Below are 17,636 nucleotides of genomic sequence, written 5' to 3' on the forward strand. Positions count from 1 at the left end.
CACCTTAGCATGCCAGCTGACTGGGGTGGGAGAAGCCAGGGGCCTCCAGGAGTGCCCATGGACTTGGTCGGGCAGAGTTCATCTGAACCTGGCCCTGTGGCCCATTTGCTGTCTCCAGTGAAACAGACTGGGGTCGACCTCACAGGTCCCACAGCAGCCCTAGGATCCAAGGATCCTAGGATCCTCACAAGCTTGAAGAAGTCCTATTTTTAACCCAAAAAGAACTCAAGACTTCAGGAATGGCCAGACTCAGACAACACTCATTTGTACATTCTTGGGTTGTTGTTTTTTTTGCATTATTTTAGGAGCACATTGTTTTTTTTTGCATTATTTTAGGAGCACAGTTAAAGTAGAACCCTTCACTTTAATGAATCTGGATGTAATGAAGCTAAATTCAGAAAAATATGTTTACCCAAATTTATTTGCAGACTCTTCAATCATTTCCCGCAAATTCTCCTTCAAGGAGATGTCCATGGCCTGGAACTTCTGCTTCACCTGCTTCAGGGGAAGACTGGAAAGAGCAAGCCCAAGCTACATGAGTGAGGTCACCACGCACCGACAGGGTGGAAAGAAACCCAAACCAAGGGCAAGCAAGGATGTCCGCGCACCAGCATTCGGAGGATATTCTGGGATCTAGGGCAAGGAGCTTATGGCAGAACAGGCTGCATTTTATAACTAAGTTGGTCACAACAAAGCAGAGGGGCTTTTCCCTTGGGGGTGGCCAGGGCTGGCGCTGCAGAGGCCCAGGCAGTCACTCACCCCATGTCTGCAAGGAACTCCTGGAGCCGCTTCTGTCCGTGCACAGACCACAGCTTGAACCTGGCTGCAGTATAGCTGGTGTTGCACAGGCTGTCATGGAGGGACCAGTGCTGGTAGAGCGCCAGGCGGAGGCTGGGCCTGCAGTCAAGGAGCATGCAAGCACCCACTGGCCGCCCTGAGCACACAGCCCCACTCTCGTAACTCCAGCAGGTGGACCACTCTGATGGCAGGGCCCTTCCTCACCAGGCCTGCCTGCAAAACCAGGTATCCCAAGGGTGACCTGGAGCCCTTTGACCTTCTTAGCTTAAGCTGACCCATACAGAGCCTGTGAAGTGACAGGCATAGACCGCCATCCCTGTCTGACAGGCAGAGAATCTGGAGCATAGGGGTCTGCAGAGTCCAGGTGCTGTGGTCACATGGAGCAGTCATGGCCACACATGACGTAGGACGCTGGGCATCACCAGCTTGTTGTCCTGCACCTCCTGCTCCACCTAGCCCAGCCCTCCCTACAACCCATTCCTCTGGAGAGCCCTCCATTGGGACCCCATCCACAAAGCGCCCCCATCCTCAGCCCTTTTTTTTTGAGACGGAGTCTCGCTCTGTCGCCCAGGCTGGAGTGCAGTGGCGCGATCTTGGCTCGCTGCAAGCTCCACCTTCTGGGTTCACGCCATTCTCCTGCCTCAGCCTGCCGAATAGCTGGGACTATAGGCGCCCGCCACCACACCTGGCTAATTTTTTGTATTTTTCCTAGAGACGAGGTTTCACCGTGTTAGCCAGGCTGGTCTCGATCTCCTGACCTCGTGATCCACTCGCCTTGGCCTCCCACAGTGCTGGGATTACAGGCATGAGCCACTGCGCCCGACCTCCTCAGCCCTTTTCTTAAACATATCCATCACTGCCCCTGGCACCGTGAGCGCAGCTGTGAGTGTGGACTGTCCCCCACGGTGGATTTCCCCTCTACAAGATGAGAGCCTAGTCCTGCCTGCTTCCTCGGCATGCTCAGTTCCCACCACTGCCCCTCCCAACTCCTGGGGACTCCCAGGCCTTCAGACCACCATGCTCCATGCCAACACTCCAGCAGCTTCCTCAAGCCCCGGCGTCCTCAGCTCCCTGACTCCCTCCTTCCTGTCTCAGTCACACACTCCCATGGTCCCTGGGTAAGTGAGCCCACCCTGCCATGCACATGATGGGACCGGCTCCTGTGCACAACGGCTCCCCTCCCCAGGAGTTCAGCCAGCTCCACCCCGCTCCCCAGGCTCTGATGGCCACCTGACTACTGACGTGTCCACACTCACTCTTCCTCCTTCCCAGCCATCACAGTGCAGAGACAGGGCAGCTCCATCCCTGACATCATGCTATCTGACTGCTCACAGCCACTGCTGCAGTCTGGGCCGAGCCACTATTGTGTGGCCTTGGAAAGCAGTGACCATCTCCTTGCCCCCAACCTACCTCTACTGGGCAGCCAAGGGACGTTTTAAAAACCCTGACTCAAACTCTGGTCACTCCACAGCCTCCCGCTGCCCTTGGCTCACAAGGCTTGCTCTGGCCTCCTGACACCTGACCCCAGCCAGTCCCCCAGCCCCTCCGTGCTCAGTACAGCAGCTGCCACACTGAGTGTGGCTGAGACTGTGTGAGATGTGGTCTCCCCATCGTCTTTCCTGAGCACTCCACCAATGTCCCATGTGCTTCTCAAAGACACATCACCCTGTGTGATCACATGGCAGCTCCCTTCTTTCCTGACTGCAAGAACCACTGCCAGCATTGCTACCATGTCCAGAGCCAGGCCCACAATAAGCACTTTACAGGGATGTGCTGGAGAAGCGTGATACTTCCAAACTCAGCTCTGGCATTTAGAAGCCAAAGCCACACAGATGAGCTGGGGTAGCACACCACAGCCCCTTCCCCCAAAACTTCCTGCCCCACCTGCTTTCCCTCCTGGGGATGTGGCCAGAACCCACAGAGGGTGACAAAGCAAACAAGGCCCGCTGAGCAGAACCCTGGAGGTGGGGGTGCTGCCTGTGCCCCTCAGGCTGGGCCACAAGGATACTCATACTCAAAGGAGATCCGTGTGCAGTCCACGGAGAGGGTGTTCTCCTCATCCTCATTCCGGTGGTTGTGGCGGGAAACGTGGCGCTGCAGGACACCAACATCAGTCACGTATTTCATTCTGGAAAAAAAAGCAGCACAAGCCTCGGCTGGTTCCCTCCAGCTCTTACCAGGCAGCCTGAGCCTAGGCTCCATTCCCGCTCAAGGCCTTCCTCAGGGGCCTGCTCACCACAGGAGCTGTTCCCATGCAGGCACTAAGGACATGCAGCCTGCATAGAAACCAAGCGCCCAGGAAAACATGATTGGATGGAGCAGGGGGGTGTGGTCTCTAGCCTTGCCCACCTCCGGTCCTCATGGGTCTCACATCTCCTGAGAATGGGCACCGCAGAGGCCACAGCCCACACAGCCAAGATGAAAGACTCCGTAAGTGACAGGGATCCACAGCAGAGTGGGTGAAATGTTCCCTATAAACTTTACAAAATTAATGAGGGCAGGGGGAGGAAAGAAATGAAAATGAGCCCCGCTCGCAGCACATCAGCATCGGTCACTAGGTCGGTGTGCTCTCTGACTGTTTCCTCATAGCTGCGTGGTGTCTATTGCCTCCGAAACATGTAGACCCTGTCACAAGATTGTAGTTCCCCTAACTGCTCCGTAGATCACAACTTGAACCTTAGGAAATGCTGTTTTCCCTTTGAGATATTCCTTTGGGTCCTGTATACTGATGGAGCTACTGACTCAGATGCTCCGAAGGACCCCACGAGGAGCTGACTAAACCAAGAGTGCAGTTTGTACACCCTGATGATTTCATCCCCCTTGCCCCACCAATCAACTATCCCAATTTTCCAGCCCCTCACCCTCCAGTCCCCTTAAAGGCCCCAGCCCAGGCTGGGCACAGTGGCTCATACCTGTAATCCTAGCACTTTGGGAGGCCGAGGTGGGCAGATCACCTGAGGGCAGGAATTTGAGACCAGCCTGACAAACATGGAGAAACCCCGTCTCTACTACAAATACAAAATTAGCCGGGCGTGGTGGTGCATACTGGTAATCCTAGCTACTTGGGAGGGTGAGGCAGGAGAATCACTTGAATCTGGGAGGCGGAGGTTGCAATGAGCCGAGATAGCGCCATTGCACTGCAGCTTGGGCAACAAGAGCAAAACTCCGTCTCAAAAACAAACAAACAAACAAAACAAAAAAAGCCCAGCCCAGAACTCCTCAAGGAGATGGATTTGAGGGTCTCCTCCCATCTTCTCACTCGGTGCCCTGCAATCATGAAACTCTGCAATCATGAAACTCTGCTGTCTCAGTGTAACAAGTCTGTTACTACACAGCAGGCATACAAACCTGCTGGTCCTATAACACATTATGGTGAGTCTAGCCTCGAGCCTTTTGTGGGCATTTGCTTGCCAGTGGCTTGGTGCGCCTTTGCTGTTCAGTGGGAAGGACCCAGAGACAAGCCCAAAGCCCAAGCGGCCACTGGATTCCATTGAACTATGGGCTGCCCCCCGTGCCCTGCTTGTTGACAGGGCAATGTCAACCTCTGGTGCATAGACTGCTTGCAGCAAAGCAAGTTTCTGGTTTTGAAAGGCATCTTAGGTAAGTTTTCTCCATGCAACCAGCACCCCTTTTTCCTCTGATTTGCTGGCCTCTTTGGAGGTCCTGTGGCCTCTTCAAAGGTTTTGTGGCTCCCTCTGAAGTCTCGAGGCCTCTTCTGAGGTCTTGTCGACCCTCCCTAGTAATAGGAAGGGCTTCATTTGAGGGGACTTCCTCTGCATTGGAAGGAGACCAAAGAGCACTGCTTGGGAGAAATCCTCTTGACTTCTGAAATTTGGAACTTGATTTCAGAAGGCCTTTGGTTTGTCTTTGTCTTGTTATGTATGTTTATGTTTGTGAAAGGGATCCCTGAAGGAATTGCTAGCAGCAGCTCAGCAGGCCTAACTCAGGTTGACAATATACTTTTTCATGTTGCCCAGAGACCACCCGCTGAACTCCTGGTTGGAGGTAATTCCTCCCAACTTTGAGTAGATCAAAGGTGCTGGGGGCTGACAGGGGCAAGTGTGAGCCTCGCCACGTCAAATCTGGGCGCGGAGTGGAATGATTAGTGTCTGCATTTTTGTTGTGTGTATATCGTCTCAGCTGGAATAAGAAATATTGATTTGGTTACTCCAAGCTGGGCACTGGGCTGCATCTTGTGAAATTGGGAAGACAAGAGACGTACATCTTCATCAGGTTAGTGCAGTGGGTAACTTACCCACTAAAAGAAGAAATTCCTGTGGAAAAACTATGAGAAAGTTTCTGCCTGCTTTCTTTTTTTAAAACAGGGTCTCACTCTGTTGCCCAGGCTGGAGGATAGTGGCACAATCATAGCTCACTGCAGCTTTGAACTCCCGGGTTCAAGTAATCTTCCCACTTCAGCCTCCCAAGTAGCTGGGACCACAGGCATGCACCACCATGCCCAGCTGATTAGCTGATTTTTTTTTCTTTTTATAGAGAGGGGTTCTATGTTACCTAGGTTGGATTCCTGCAATCCTCCCACACCCTACAAAGTGCTGGGATTACAGGCATGAGCCATCACCCCTGTCTCTTTTCTGTCTGCTTTGAACCTGGTATTATTAAGCTACTGGTATTGAGATAAGACTCATTGTTTATGGTATCACTCATTCAGAGCTACTTGGAGATTTTGTTTTGCTTATACAGCTCAACCAGTTATAGCTAAAATGTAATCATTGAAAACTTGAAACTGGAGAAAAAAAGAAAGGGTAAGTTTCTAAAATCAAACTGCTATAGAAACTGCTTTATTCAAAATTTTAGTTCACAGCCTTCACTGAATTACCTATTGGGATAAACAAAGTTTATTTATGTGAATGGTTCCAATTTTGTCAGAAATAATTTGGATCCAGCCCTCTTTTATAAACTGGTGAGTTTGTACTGCTGTCTCATGGGTAGAGTTCTGCAGTAAAAGCTGTACCTTTGTATGTGTGTGTATGTGGGTTAGAATAAATTTAGATGTATGTACGTGTTGTGTTATATGTTGTGTCTACATGGTACCAAATTGGCTTATAAATAAATGAGTGCTCATAAACAAAGTAAATAAGTTCAAATATTTTTCAACTTCATGTGACTTAAATGATCTCTAGTAAATAAGCTGGCTTTAAAATTATTGGTAAAATAAAAATAGAAACGTCTTCAAAACAATCAGCATACATCTTTTTTCTGAGTTTACTGACTGAACGATTTTATATTTGTCTCTACTGGATATTTAGGGTGTCAAGACTTTGCATAAAAGGTTTTAAGACTATAAAACTAACCAAAACCAGAATGATCTTTGTATGATTTTTTGACAAATAAGATGAATATTGTTGGTTTAATGATAACAGCTGAATCTTCTGAGTTGTCAGCAAAAATACACATGCATTTAACTTTAAGGTTCTTAGGTGAACATCTGATGGTCCCAGGCTATAAAAATGATTAAGAAGGCCAGGCGTGGCAGTGGCAACTCACATCTGTAATCCCAGCACTTTGGGAAGCTGAGGAGGGAGGACTGCTTGAGCCTAGGAGTTTGAGACCAGCCTGGGCAACAAAGTAAGACCCCATCTCTACAAAAAAATCAAAAAAATTAGCCAGGTATGGTGACACACGCCTGTAGTCCCAGCTACATGGGAGGCTAAGGTGGTAGGATTGCTTGATCCCAGGAGGTCAAAACTGCAGTGAGTTACATTCATGCCAACGCACACCAGCCTGTAAGACAGAGCAAGACCCCATTTCAAAAAAAAAAAGGTTAACAATAAAATAATTTGAAATGATGACTAGTTTTGTCTAATATTTCAGTTTTCATAAGTAATCCAGGCAAACTTAAAAAATGCATGAAATGTAAATTGTATGAATGCTTGTAGGCAAACGTTCTATGTAGCTTAAAATCCTAAAATTATTTTAGATGCTTGTTGGGTGTCTGGGTCATTCCCAGTTAAGAAAGGGTTATAATATGCCACAAGATTCTGAGGAGGCCACAAGACCTCCAAGGAGGCCAGCAAATCAGAAGAGAAAGGGGTGCCGGTTGCATGGAGAAAACTTTCCTAATGCCTTTCAAAACCAGAAACTGTCTTTGCTGCGAGCAGTTCATGCACCGAAGGCTGACACTGCTCCGTCAACAGGCAGGGCACCAGCAACAGCCCATATTTCAATGGAGCCCAGTGGCCACTTGGGCTTGTCTCTGGGTCCTGCCCACCGAACAGCGAAGGGGCACCTAGCCGCAGGCAAATAACCATAAGGGGCTTCAGGTAGGCTCGCCATAATTTTTTGTTTGTTTTGGTTTGGTTTTTTTTGAGACGGAGTCTTGTTCTGTTGCCCAAACTGGAATGCAGTGGCACAATCTCGGCTCGCTGCAGCCTCTGCCTCCTGGGTTCAAGCGATTCCTCTGTCTCACCCTCCCAAGTAGCTGGGACTACAGTACAGGTGTGTGCCATCATGCTTAGCTAATTTTTCTATTTTTAGTAGAGACGGTGTTTCACCATATTGGCCAGGCTGGTCTTGAACTCCTGACCTCAGGTGATCCACTCACCTCTGCCTCCCAAAGTGCTGGGATTACAGGGGTGAGCCATCACGCCCGGCCTCCAAAATGTTATAGGACCAGGAGGTCCATATGTCTGCTGTGCAGTAACAGACCTGTTACACTGAGACAGCAGAGTTTGCAGCAGAGGAAGAGTTTCATGATGGCAGGGCACCGAGTAAGGAGATGGGAGGAGACCTTCAATCCATCTCCCTAAGGAGTTCTGGGCTGGGGCTTTTAGGGAGACTGTGGAGGGCTGGAAAATTGGGATAGTTGATTGGTGGGGCAAGGGGGATGAAGTCATCAGGGTGTACAAACTGCACTCTTGGTTTAGTCAGCTCCTCGTGGGGTCCTTCGGAGCAGCTAAGTCAGTAGCTCCAACAGTATGTGGGACCCAAAGAAATACCTCAAAGGGAAAACAGCGTTTCCTAAGGTTCAAGTTGTGATCTACGGAGCAGTTAGGGGAACTACAATCTTGTGACAGGGTCTACATGTTTCGGAGGCAATAAGACACCAAGCAGCTATGAGGAAGCAGTCAGAGAGCACGCCGACCTAGTGACTGATGCTGATGTGCTGCGAGCTGGGTTCATTTTCATTTCTCCCCTCCCCCTGCCCTCATTAATTTTGTAAAGTTTATAGGGACAGTTTCAGGTACAGATCCTGTACAGGAAGTGCCACTGAGCACAATGAGAGCAGGAAGACCCCACTCTGGGTTCCAAAGGGCCACCAACCAGGACAGTGACCATGGGGGCCTCACCTGAGAGACTGCTACAGACCAGGAACAGTGCCTATCAGTGCATGCACCATGGTGTTTCTAGCCCCTACATTATCTGTGCACAAATTCCATGCTACTCTTAACACAGGAAAGGACTCAGGCCCAACAGGGCAGTGGGCTGTGCCAAGGTGACCTGTCCAGGCAGTAGCTCCAGGCCTGAAACTTGGGCTTCTCCTGCCTTGTGGGCCTTATTGCAGGATCCAGACAGGGGCAGGGCTGGGGAGGCAGGAAATAGTGGCATGGGGCCTATTCAAACTGCATGAGGAGACCAGCACCCAATTGGAGGCTGTGCCTAGGGCTGTGCCAGGTGACAGCTTGGGGACATCTACATGGGTCCCCTAGAAGAGGACCAGCATGTTGGGGTCTAGGTCCATGCCAATCCCTAAGAGATTCTGCCTGATGGCCACTAGAGAAGGATGGGCCACTTCGTGCATTAGCAGGAATGAAAGAAGAAGCCAACCCCTACTTCGCCCTGCAGCATCTGCATTCTGAGGCAGCCTTGCAGCTCACCGTCAGTCTATCAGATGGGGAGCCCACCACTGAGGGCAAAAGGGGTTCTGCTTCACACCAGACCCCTTAAAATCCTCTGGAGCCTTCCCCTTACCTTTGGGGTCAAACCCCTACTGCTTGGTAAGATACTCAGGGTCCTCACTAGGGGCTCTCATCCTGCCCCCAACCTGCTCCTGTGTTGTCTTCCCCCAGCCCCCCACCTACTGCAAGGGCCACACCTCAGCACCTGCCTCTAAGCCTGGCCCTGCCGGTAGCACCCAGCACAAGCAGGGCACTGGGAGAGAACTGGGGAGGCTGGCTCTACCTGCCAGATGAAGAGGCCACACAAGGCCACAGTCACTCGGCGGGTACTCAGTTAGCCCTTCCTCAGTGACAAATGCGTGGGCCCAAGGAGGAGGGCCAGCCCTCATTTCTCAATAGGACCCTACAGGGACCCTGCTAAAAACTTAGTCGCTATGGTCAGGCTGTGCACCTGGCCACAGCACAGGGCTGACCCTGAAAGGCAAGGGAGTGTGTCCTTACTGAGTGATCTTGTCTTGCACCCACTGGTCCGTCAGTCCAACGATGGCCCACCTGGAGGAAGAGAAGGCAGTGGAGCCGGCCTATAGCCCACCTGGGCTCAATGAGGCCTGGGGGATGGAGTGAGATGATGGAACGGGCCCAAGCTCAGCACTCTGGGGAATGTCTTACCAGTGGGGCCAGACCCTGGCTTGCCTCAGTCAGGTGGCCTCTCTTCTTGAGGTGGAGAGGTTAGAAGAGTAACTGGGGCCTCACAGTGCAGTGTCTGCCACTGTGGGAGCTTTAGGTACTCAGAGGAGGAAAACCTCCCAGGACAGCCATGGTAGCTATAACAGGAGCCAGCACTCCTGCCCACTCCCAGGCCACGCTCTGCTCTTGTCCTGCACTCCTGACCCCAACACTCGGAGTGGAGTTGATGCAGTATCATGGCAGAGGCCTGTGCTGAGCTGTTGGTGACCCTGGCATCACTTCGTCTCTCTGAGCCCCTCATGTCACATGCCCCCAGCACAGGGGGCCCTAGTTGTGTTCACATCTACTCATCCTGCAGCTTAAAGTAGCAGGATGTAGAGTAGCAGTGTTTAGGCCTCTGGTGAGCCTTCAAGGCTCCCATCTTCAGGCTCATCTTTTACCTGAAACCCAGGCAAGGCCTGGCTTCCCCAGCATGATGGCCAGCCCACGGCAAGAGTGAGCCCACTATGCTGTCATGCCAGGTGCAGCCCGCACAGCAGACTCAGAGGAGGGATGGTTCTTCCTACACGGATGGTTTTGTCACCGTGTGCCAGGACTGCAAGGATGCCTAGCAAGAGCTGCCTCCTTTTCTGCAGACGCATCTCGCTCTGTCACCCAGGCTGGAGTACGATGGCACAATTGTAGCTCATTGCAGCCCTGAACTTCTGGGTTCAGGAAATCTTCCTACCTCAGCCTCCTGAGTAGCTTGGACTACAGGTACACACTACGACACTTGGCTAATTCTTGAGACAGAGTTTCATTCTTGTCGCCCAAGCTGGAGTGGAATGGCGCAGTCTCGGCTCACTATCTCTGCCTTCCGGATTCAAGAGATTCTCCTACCTCAGCCTCCTGAGTAGCTAGGATTATGGGCACCCACCACCACACCCGGCTAATTTTTTTTTTCTATTTTTGGTAGAGACAGGGTTTTACCATGTTGGCCAGGCTGGTCTCGAATTCCTGACCTTCCAAAAGTGCTGGGATTACAGGGGTGAGCCACCATGCCCAGCCAATTTTTTTTTTGAGACCGGGTTTCACTTCATTGCCCAGGCTACTCTCAAACTCCTGCACTCAAGTGATGCTCCTGTCTTGGCCTCCCAAAGTACTGGGATTATGGACGTAGGATTAAGGATGTGAGCCACTGCAAGGGCTGCCTCCTTCAAACCTCACACTCCTCCTGTCACTTGAATTTACTGAGTACAGGCTGAGCAGCAGGAGTGGGGAGGGTGAAGCTGTACTGTATTCTCTTCCTCTGCATTCTCCGACACTCCAAGTCCCATGTTTGTGTGAAGCTCCCAGAGCTTCAGTTAGGAAAAAGACCAAAATCACACACATTCCCAGAAAGGGGCTGCATCTGACACTCCTGGTGGGGACAAGGGAAGCGCCCTCCCTGTGGGAGGACAGAGCTGCTTATGTGGCACTGACCAAGACAACAAACACTCCCACACAGCTGCCGCACGGGCTACGTACCACAGCATGTCATTCAGGTCCTTGGACAGCATCCAAGCCAGCTCAAACATCACCATGGCTGACTGTAAGGAAGCAGAGAAGTCTAAGGCTCATGGGAGGGGCACGTGCTGGGGCTGGGCCATGCAGCCAGACTGGACTTGAGCCAGAAAGGCCCTGGCAAACCCCTGCGGATGGAGGGTCTGCCTGGCCAGGGCATGTGGGTGGATTCCAGCCCGACATGTGGGATGAGTACACGCTGAACTGAGAAGAGGAGGACTGAAAGTAACTCCTTTGCTAGCTAAAATCATTACTGTCTGTATACTTTATCCTGTAGCAAGGGAAGAATTCACTTGGTGGGGTAGCCCAGGTGCAGCACTGGCTGGGGCCTCTTTGCATCTCCCTGTGTTCCTCAGTGATGCCCAAGGCAGGCACTGAATCCCGAAGGCCAGGAGACCCCATCATTTGCCTGGCTCTGCATCCACACACTCCTCCTGCTTGGCTGGCGTCCTCAAACACATTCCCAGGAAGGCCAGGTGAGGCAGAGCCCTGGGTCCAATTATTTGAATATTAAAGAGGGAGAGGCCTCAGCACCTCTTGTGAGGAGGGTCTTTCCAACAGGGCTGTCCACATCGGAGCATTTAACTCCCGTAAGCAGAGGGTCTCTATTTGGTAAAAGACCTTGAGGAAGACTGGTGTCTGACCAGAAGACCCTAAGATCCCCTTTGCCTTGAGATGCGGGCTTCCTCCAGGGAGAGAATTTCCAAGGGAACTGGCCCCATATATCCGGAGAGAGGTATCTTCTCTAAGCGAGCATCAGCACCCTCCCCACCAACTGCTTAGAATTTTCCATTTGCAAGGACTGAGCAGAGACAGCAAAAGGATGATCCTTCAAAGGACAATGGAACCTTGACAATAAAAGGGACACTGGAAATACAGTGCTTAGAGTTCAAGGTCCCAGTATTAAATTCTAAGACTAAATACAGGATGTTTCATTGAAACTTATTTTCTAGGGCTCCTTAAGGCCTTGAGCTCTGCTCAACACTATCGACATAGTAGGTTTTCTACACTAAATTCTGTTTTGTAAAAGACACACACTGATGGGCCACTGTAAGTCTATAGCGTTTTATCTTCTCGCACAGAGACTGGTACAAACTCATTCTGTATTTTTGATGATGAACAAAAATAAACGCTGCTCTTCTTTGATCACCTATTGGGTGCAAACGACCATCTTAATAATTACCTCTGAAATGAGGATTATTCTCTTTACAGAGGAGGAGGTGTTTAAGGCTCAGAGAGCTTACAATACCTGTCCAAGGTCACACAGGGGGAAGACATGGAGCTCAGATTCAAACCAGGCTTTTGTGGCTCTAAAATCTATGTTTCTTCTTCACATTTGAGGACAGTGACCCCTGGAGTCAGAACTTTATAGTGAGTTCCACCTATTCATACTTACCGACGTCCCATGATATTCATACTGCTCGTAGTCAAAGAGGATGTCTCTTCTGTAATGACATAAAATGCAGGTCTTCAACAGGAAGTAGCAGTACAGGAAGCCAAATATTTTGGAAAAATGCTAAACTTGACAGTATTCAGTGAAATGCAAATTAAATCATGGTACTATTTGTTTTCACATATTGACTCTTGGTTTTTTCTTTTTTGTTGAGACAGGTTCTTGCTCTGTCTCCCAGGCTGAAGTGCAGTGGTGTGATCACAGCTCACAGCAGCCTTGACATCCTGGGCTCAAGTGATCCTCCTAACTCAGCCTCCTAAGTAGATGGGGCTACAGGCATGTGCCACTACACTCAGCTAATTAAAAAAAAAAATTTTAATAGAGACAAAGTCTCACTATGTTGTCCAGGTTGGTCTCAAACTCCTGGGCTCAAGCAATCCTTCCACCTTGGCTTCCCAAAGTATTGGGATTATAGGCATGAGCCACAACACCCAGCCACTTATTGACTCTTTAGCAGAATGTATATGTATAACGTTGGGAAATTAAAACAAACTGCCAGTGGCAATGTATGATGTAAAGTGGTATAGTTCAGAATTCCAATTCAGAGAAATTGTCCCATAATTACAATTCAAAGGAAAAAGCAAGACAAAAGTTGCTGTGTGCACAAAGTAATTCACTGAAGTCTTATTTATAATGGCAAAATACTGGAAGTAACCTACATTTCAAAAAGAAGGGAAATTGCCAATTAAGTACTAGGCTGTTTAGAAAGCCTGTTCAGAACTATTTTAAATGGTTATATTAAGTAGAAAGATGCAAAATCAGATGTATATCATGTAAAATATGCACAAGTATGTATAACCCAGGAATAGAAATCCAAACCCAGAATCTCTTTGAATTAGGCAGTGTGATTATGGATTATCTTCACTTTCCTTTCCTTATGCTTCCTAAAATCGTTTTATATTATCCTTTTTTGGTTTGTTTTTAGAGACAAGGCTGTCTGTCTCTAGGATCTCTGTCACCCAGGCTGGAATGCAATGGCACAATCCTAGTTCACTGCAGCCTTGAACTCTCCTGGATTCTCCTGCCTGAGCCTCCCAAAGTGTTGGGAATACAGGCATGAGCCACCACACCTGTCTTACATTGTCCTTATCCGATGGGGCAGCCTTCCTCCTGTGGCAGTGGCAGGAGTGCATGCCCTCAGCTGAAACAGAGGGAACATCAGCTGGATGGCCTGGGAGACATTCCATGACAGATCCAGCAAGGGCTTCCCCCGGGACCCACCTCAAGGGCACTGCTGCATGCTCACTTCAAGCTAGAATAACCTTTCCAATATTTTCATTTTAGAGCACTTCTTACAAATAATTTGTAAATCAAAGTATCTACATTGGAAAAACTTGATAAAAATAAAGAGCCAGGGCCATGGTCTCTAATGGATGGCATGCACCTGGGAGACCTTGGGGCTGTCCTGTCACTCATGGGACCGGGGAACAACCTGGAGCTCTTCTCCAATGCAGCGGCCACAGGTTCACTCCCAGAGCCACTGGCCCAAAGGTTCTAAACTCAATGAATTATCCTGAGACAAAAAGTCAGAGGTATGGGTGGCACTACAGACCTCCAGGCAAGTGGGCTCCTGGTGCTGGGAGCAGCTGGAAGCACAGACTCACCTCCGGGCCTCCCACTCTCGCCGCTGCCTCCTCCGCATGGTTCGCTCCACTATCTCCTGATACAGGGACAAAGAGAACAAAAGGTGGAGCAAATGCACCAGGAATTTATCCCCACAGCCCAAGAAGGTTCCAGTTTGGCAGAAGTCAGTAGGCCCAGACACCTGACAGAACACGGTCACAGCAGTGCCCCGAGCGCAGTCTGTTCCTATGGAAGAGAAGCATGGAGGCAAGGGATGGCCGCGACCCCTTCTGGCTCCCAGCTCTCCAGACACCATGGGCAGAAAGAGTAGGGGCTTCCCAAGCATCTGCTCCAGGCAAAACTATGTTCATCCACCCTAGTTGCTGTCACCCACAGCACTATGGGATCCAAGGTAAGCTCACGCCCACTTTGTACCAGCTTCCACATCAGGATGGATGAGAGCTAACATTTCTTATATTCTACCATGTGTTAGGAAGTATTCTAATGTTACAGGCACAACCTCATTTAATCTTCACAACAAAGACATGGAATAATGTGGTAGGTTTAGAAATCCATGGTCCCGAGACTCCTGCTTCTGGGAAAATGGAGTAGATATGTTTTTCCCCATACATTCATTAAATATACCGAAAACTCTTCAACATCGTAGATCAAATAAACAAAGTAAGGCTGGGCACAGGGGCTCACACCTGTAATCCCAGCACTTTGGGAGACAGAGGCGGGCGGATCACATGAGGTCAGGAGTTAAAGACCAGCCTGGCCAACATGGTAAAACCCCGTCTCTACTTAAAATACAAAAATTAGCCGGGTGTGGTGGCACATGCCTGTAATCCCAGCTAGTTGGGAGGCTGAGGAGGAGAACTGCCTGAACCCAGGAGGTGGAGGTAGTACTGAGCCAAGATTGTGCCACTGCACTCCAGCCTGGGTAACAGAGCAAGACTTTGCCTCAGAAACATACAAACAACAACAAAAAAACACAAAGTAAGACTCTGAAAGGTAGAGGTGAAGGCAGAGCAGTTAGGGACTCTGGGACATGAGGAACAACACAGTGTTCCTTGAGTTTTCCTTCTGGCTCATATACGCCAGACTTGGAGCTGAAAAGCCAGCAACCTAGAAATACCAACAGGTGCAGACGAGAAAACAAAACAAAACAAAAAACCCCACAAAAGCTGCTCTGTCTAGTCAATGGACTGGGAAGGAGCAGCCTCCCAAGACAGAAAGCTTTTAGGCAATAGCCAACACCACCAAGAACATCCATATCCACCCCAGCAAAGGCCCAGTGGGAGCCTAGGTTCCCATCCATGCGAAGCTGTAGCCCTCTGTCTGGTGGTATCAGAGAGGCCAAGGAGAGAACTGAGACTGCAACCCCTGCTGGCTAGTGACAAGTCCATACCCCACCTCTGGGTGGGAGAACCAATGGTGGGAGAACCCAGACTTCCACCCCCACCTTCCAGTAATGAGAAATTCCTCCCCTCCCTGCTAGGAGGGTATCAGAGGCAGCAAAGTGGGAAGCCTGGACCTTCACTGCCCCAGGTGATAGACATCAGGTGGGGAACCTGATCTTTTACCTCTACCTGGCATCACTTACTCTCCTTGCCGGAGCCGTGTCAGAGAAAGCCAACTAAAACAGAGGACTTAAAGAAGACACGAAATCTCATCACATTATACAAAAATCTCCTGGTTTCATTTGAAAATCACTCATCATACCAAGAACTAGGATGATCTCAAAATGAATGAAAAAAGACAACCCATCGATGCCAACACCAACATGACAGAGTTGTTAGAATTATCTGCCCAAGATTTTAAAGCAGCCATCATAAAAATGCTTCAACGAGCAATGACAAACGACTGAAACAAATGAAAGCCAGGAAGCCTCAGCAAAGAAATAAGAGATCTAAAGAGACAAGTGTTCTAAACAAAGTTTAAGAAAGAAAGAAAGAAAGAAAAAAAATATATATATATAAAGAAAGTTTAGAACTGAAAAATACAACTGGAATATTAACTCAGCAAATAGGCTCGAGAGCAGAATGAAGGGGACAGAGGGAAGAATTAGTGAACTGGCAGAAAGACAGAAATTACCCAGTCTGAACAACCAAGAAAAAATAGACCAAAAAAACTAGAACCTCTGGGACTTGTGGGGCTACAACAAAAGAGCTAACATTCACGTCATCAGTGCCCTGGAGGAGGAGAAAGAGGGTGCACTGAAAACACACTTGAAGAAATAATGGCTGAAAATTTGGCAAAAGACATAAACCTGCTGGCTGGGTGTAGTGGTTCACACCTGTAATCCCAACACTTTGGGAGGCCGAGGCAGGCAGATTGCTTGAGGCCAGGAGTTTGAGACCAGCCTGGCCAACATGGAAAAACCTCATCTCTACTAAAAATACAAAAAAAGTAGCCAGGCATGGTGGCACATGCCTATAATCCCAACTACTCAGGAGGCTGAGGCAGAATTGCTTGAATCCGGGAGGCAGAGGTTGCAGGTCCTCCAGCCTGGGCGACAGAGTGAGATGCTGCCTCAAAAAAAAAAAAGACATAAACCTGCAGATTCAAGAAGCTGGGTAATGGGAGGTGGAGGTTACAGTGAGCTGAGATCGTGCCACTGCATTCCAGCCTGGGCGACAGGGCAAGACTCTGTCTCAAAAAAATAAGAGAAACAAATAGGATAGACACAAATCCACACCAAGACACATCCTAACATCCTAATTAAACTTCTGAACACTCAAACAAAACCAAAACATCTCAAAAACAGCCAAAGAAAAATGTGACTTTCATGATAGGGAAAAAGCTTGAATGACAGAGGATTTCTCATGAGAAATCACGGCAGCCAGAGTAAGTGGCACAGTATTTTCCAAATGCTGAAAGAAAATAAGTATTAACCCAGAATTCTACATCCAGTAAAAGTATCTTTTAGGAATAAAAAAAAAAAAAAATCAAGAAATTCTCAAAGATGGAAAACTAAGGGAATTTATCTCCAGCAGCTCTCCCCCAAAGGAACGGTTAAAGGAGACTCTTAAATAGAAAGGAAATGGAAAAGAAACCTTAGAATACTGGAAAGGAAGAAACAAATACAACAAGCAAAAATGAGGTAAATACAATAGGCTTTCCTTACTTATCCTCTTGAGTTTGTAATTATGCTTAATTACTGAAGCAAAAATTATAACACTGTATATGTGGAGGAAATATTTAAGAAAATTATATTATAAATGGGGCAGAGTAAAAGACATTAAGAGAAGACAAGGCCAGGCACAGTGGCTCATGCTTGTAATTCCAGCACTTTGGGAGGCTGAGGCAGGTGGATCACCTGAGGTCAGGAGTTTGAGACAAACCTGGCCAACATAGTGAAATCCATCTCTACTAAAAATACGAAAATTAGCCAGGCATAGTGGCACACACCTGGGGTCCCAGCTATTCGGGAGGCTGAGGCAGGAGTACTGCTTGAACCCGAGAGGTGGAGGTTGTAGTAAGCTGAGATTGTGCCACTGCACACCAGCTTAGGTGACAGAGTGAGACTCCACCTCAAAAAAAAAGAAAAAAAAAAAAAAGGTAAGGTTTCTACGTGTGACTCAACTGGGGTAAAATGATGATACCAGTAGACTGTGATAATGATAAGTTATGGATATGTAACGTAATCACCTGAAACAACCACTAAAAAATCTGTACAGGGAGATAGACTCACAAATAATAGAGGAAAGAAAAAGAAAGAAAACAGTCTGGAC

General features: G+C 48.8%; 1 protein-coding gene across 5 annotated transcripts in view; it reads right to left on the minus strand.

Annotated features, from left to right (window-relative positions):
* CDC45 (cell division cycle 45) overlaps window positions 1-17,636 on the minus strand; it is a 41,658-nt gene that overhangs the window by 12,319 nt on the left and 11,703 nt on the right. For all 5 annotated transcript variants that reach the window (XM_063662848.1, XM_063662847.1, XM_054469253.2 and 2 more), the window contains 7 exons: window positions 13,941-13,996; window positions 12,280-12,328; window positions 10,848-10,909; window positions 9,156-9,206; window positions 2,807-2,926; window positions 760-891; window positions 413-511 (listed from right to left, as the gene is read on the minus strand). In XM_063662848.1, the coding sequence (XP_063518918.1) occupies window positions 413-511; window positions 760-891; window positions 2,807-2,926; window positions 9,156-9,206; window positions 10,848-10,909; window positions 12,280-12,328; window positions 13,941-13,996 (569 nt within the window). The remainder of the gene's footprint in view (window positions 1-412; window positions 512-759; window positions 892-2,806; window positions 2,927-9,155; window positions 9,207-10,847; window positions 10,910-12,279; window positions 12,329-13,940; window positions 13,997-17,636) is intronic.

The sequence above is a fragment of the Pongo pygmaeus genome, chromosome 23, assembly GCF_028885625.2.
Source record: "Pongo pygmaeus isolate AG05252 chromosome 23, NHGRI_mPonPyg2-v2.0_pri, whole genome shotgun sequence".
In the NCBI taxonomy this organism is placed as follows: domain Eukaryota; kingdom Metazoa; phylum Chordata; class Mammalia; order Primates; family Hominidae; genus Pongo; species Pongo pygmaeus.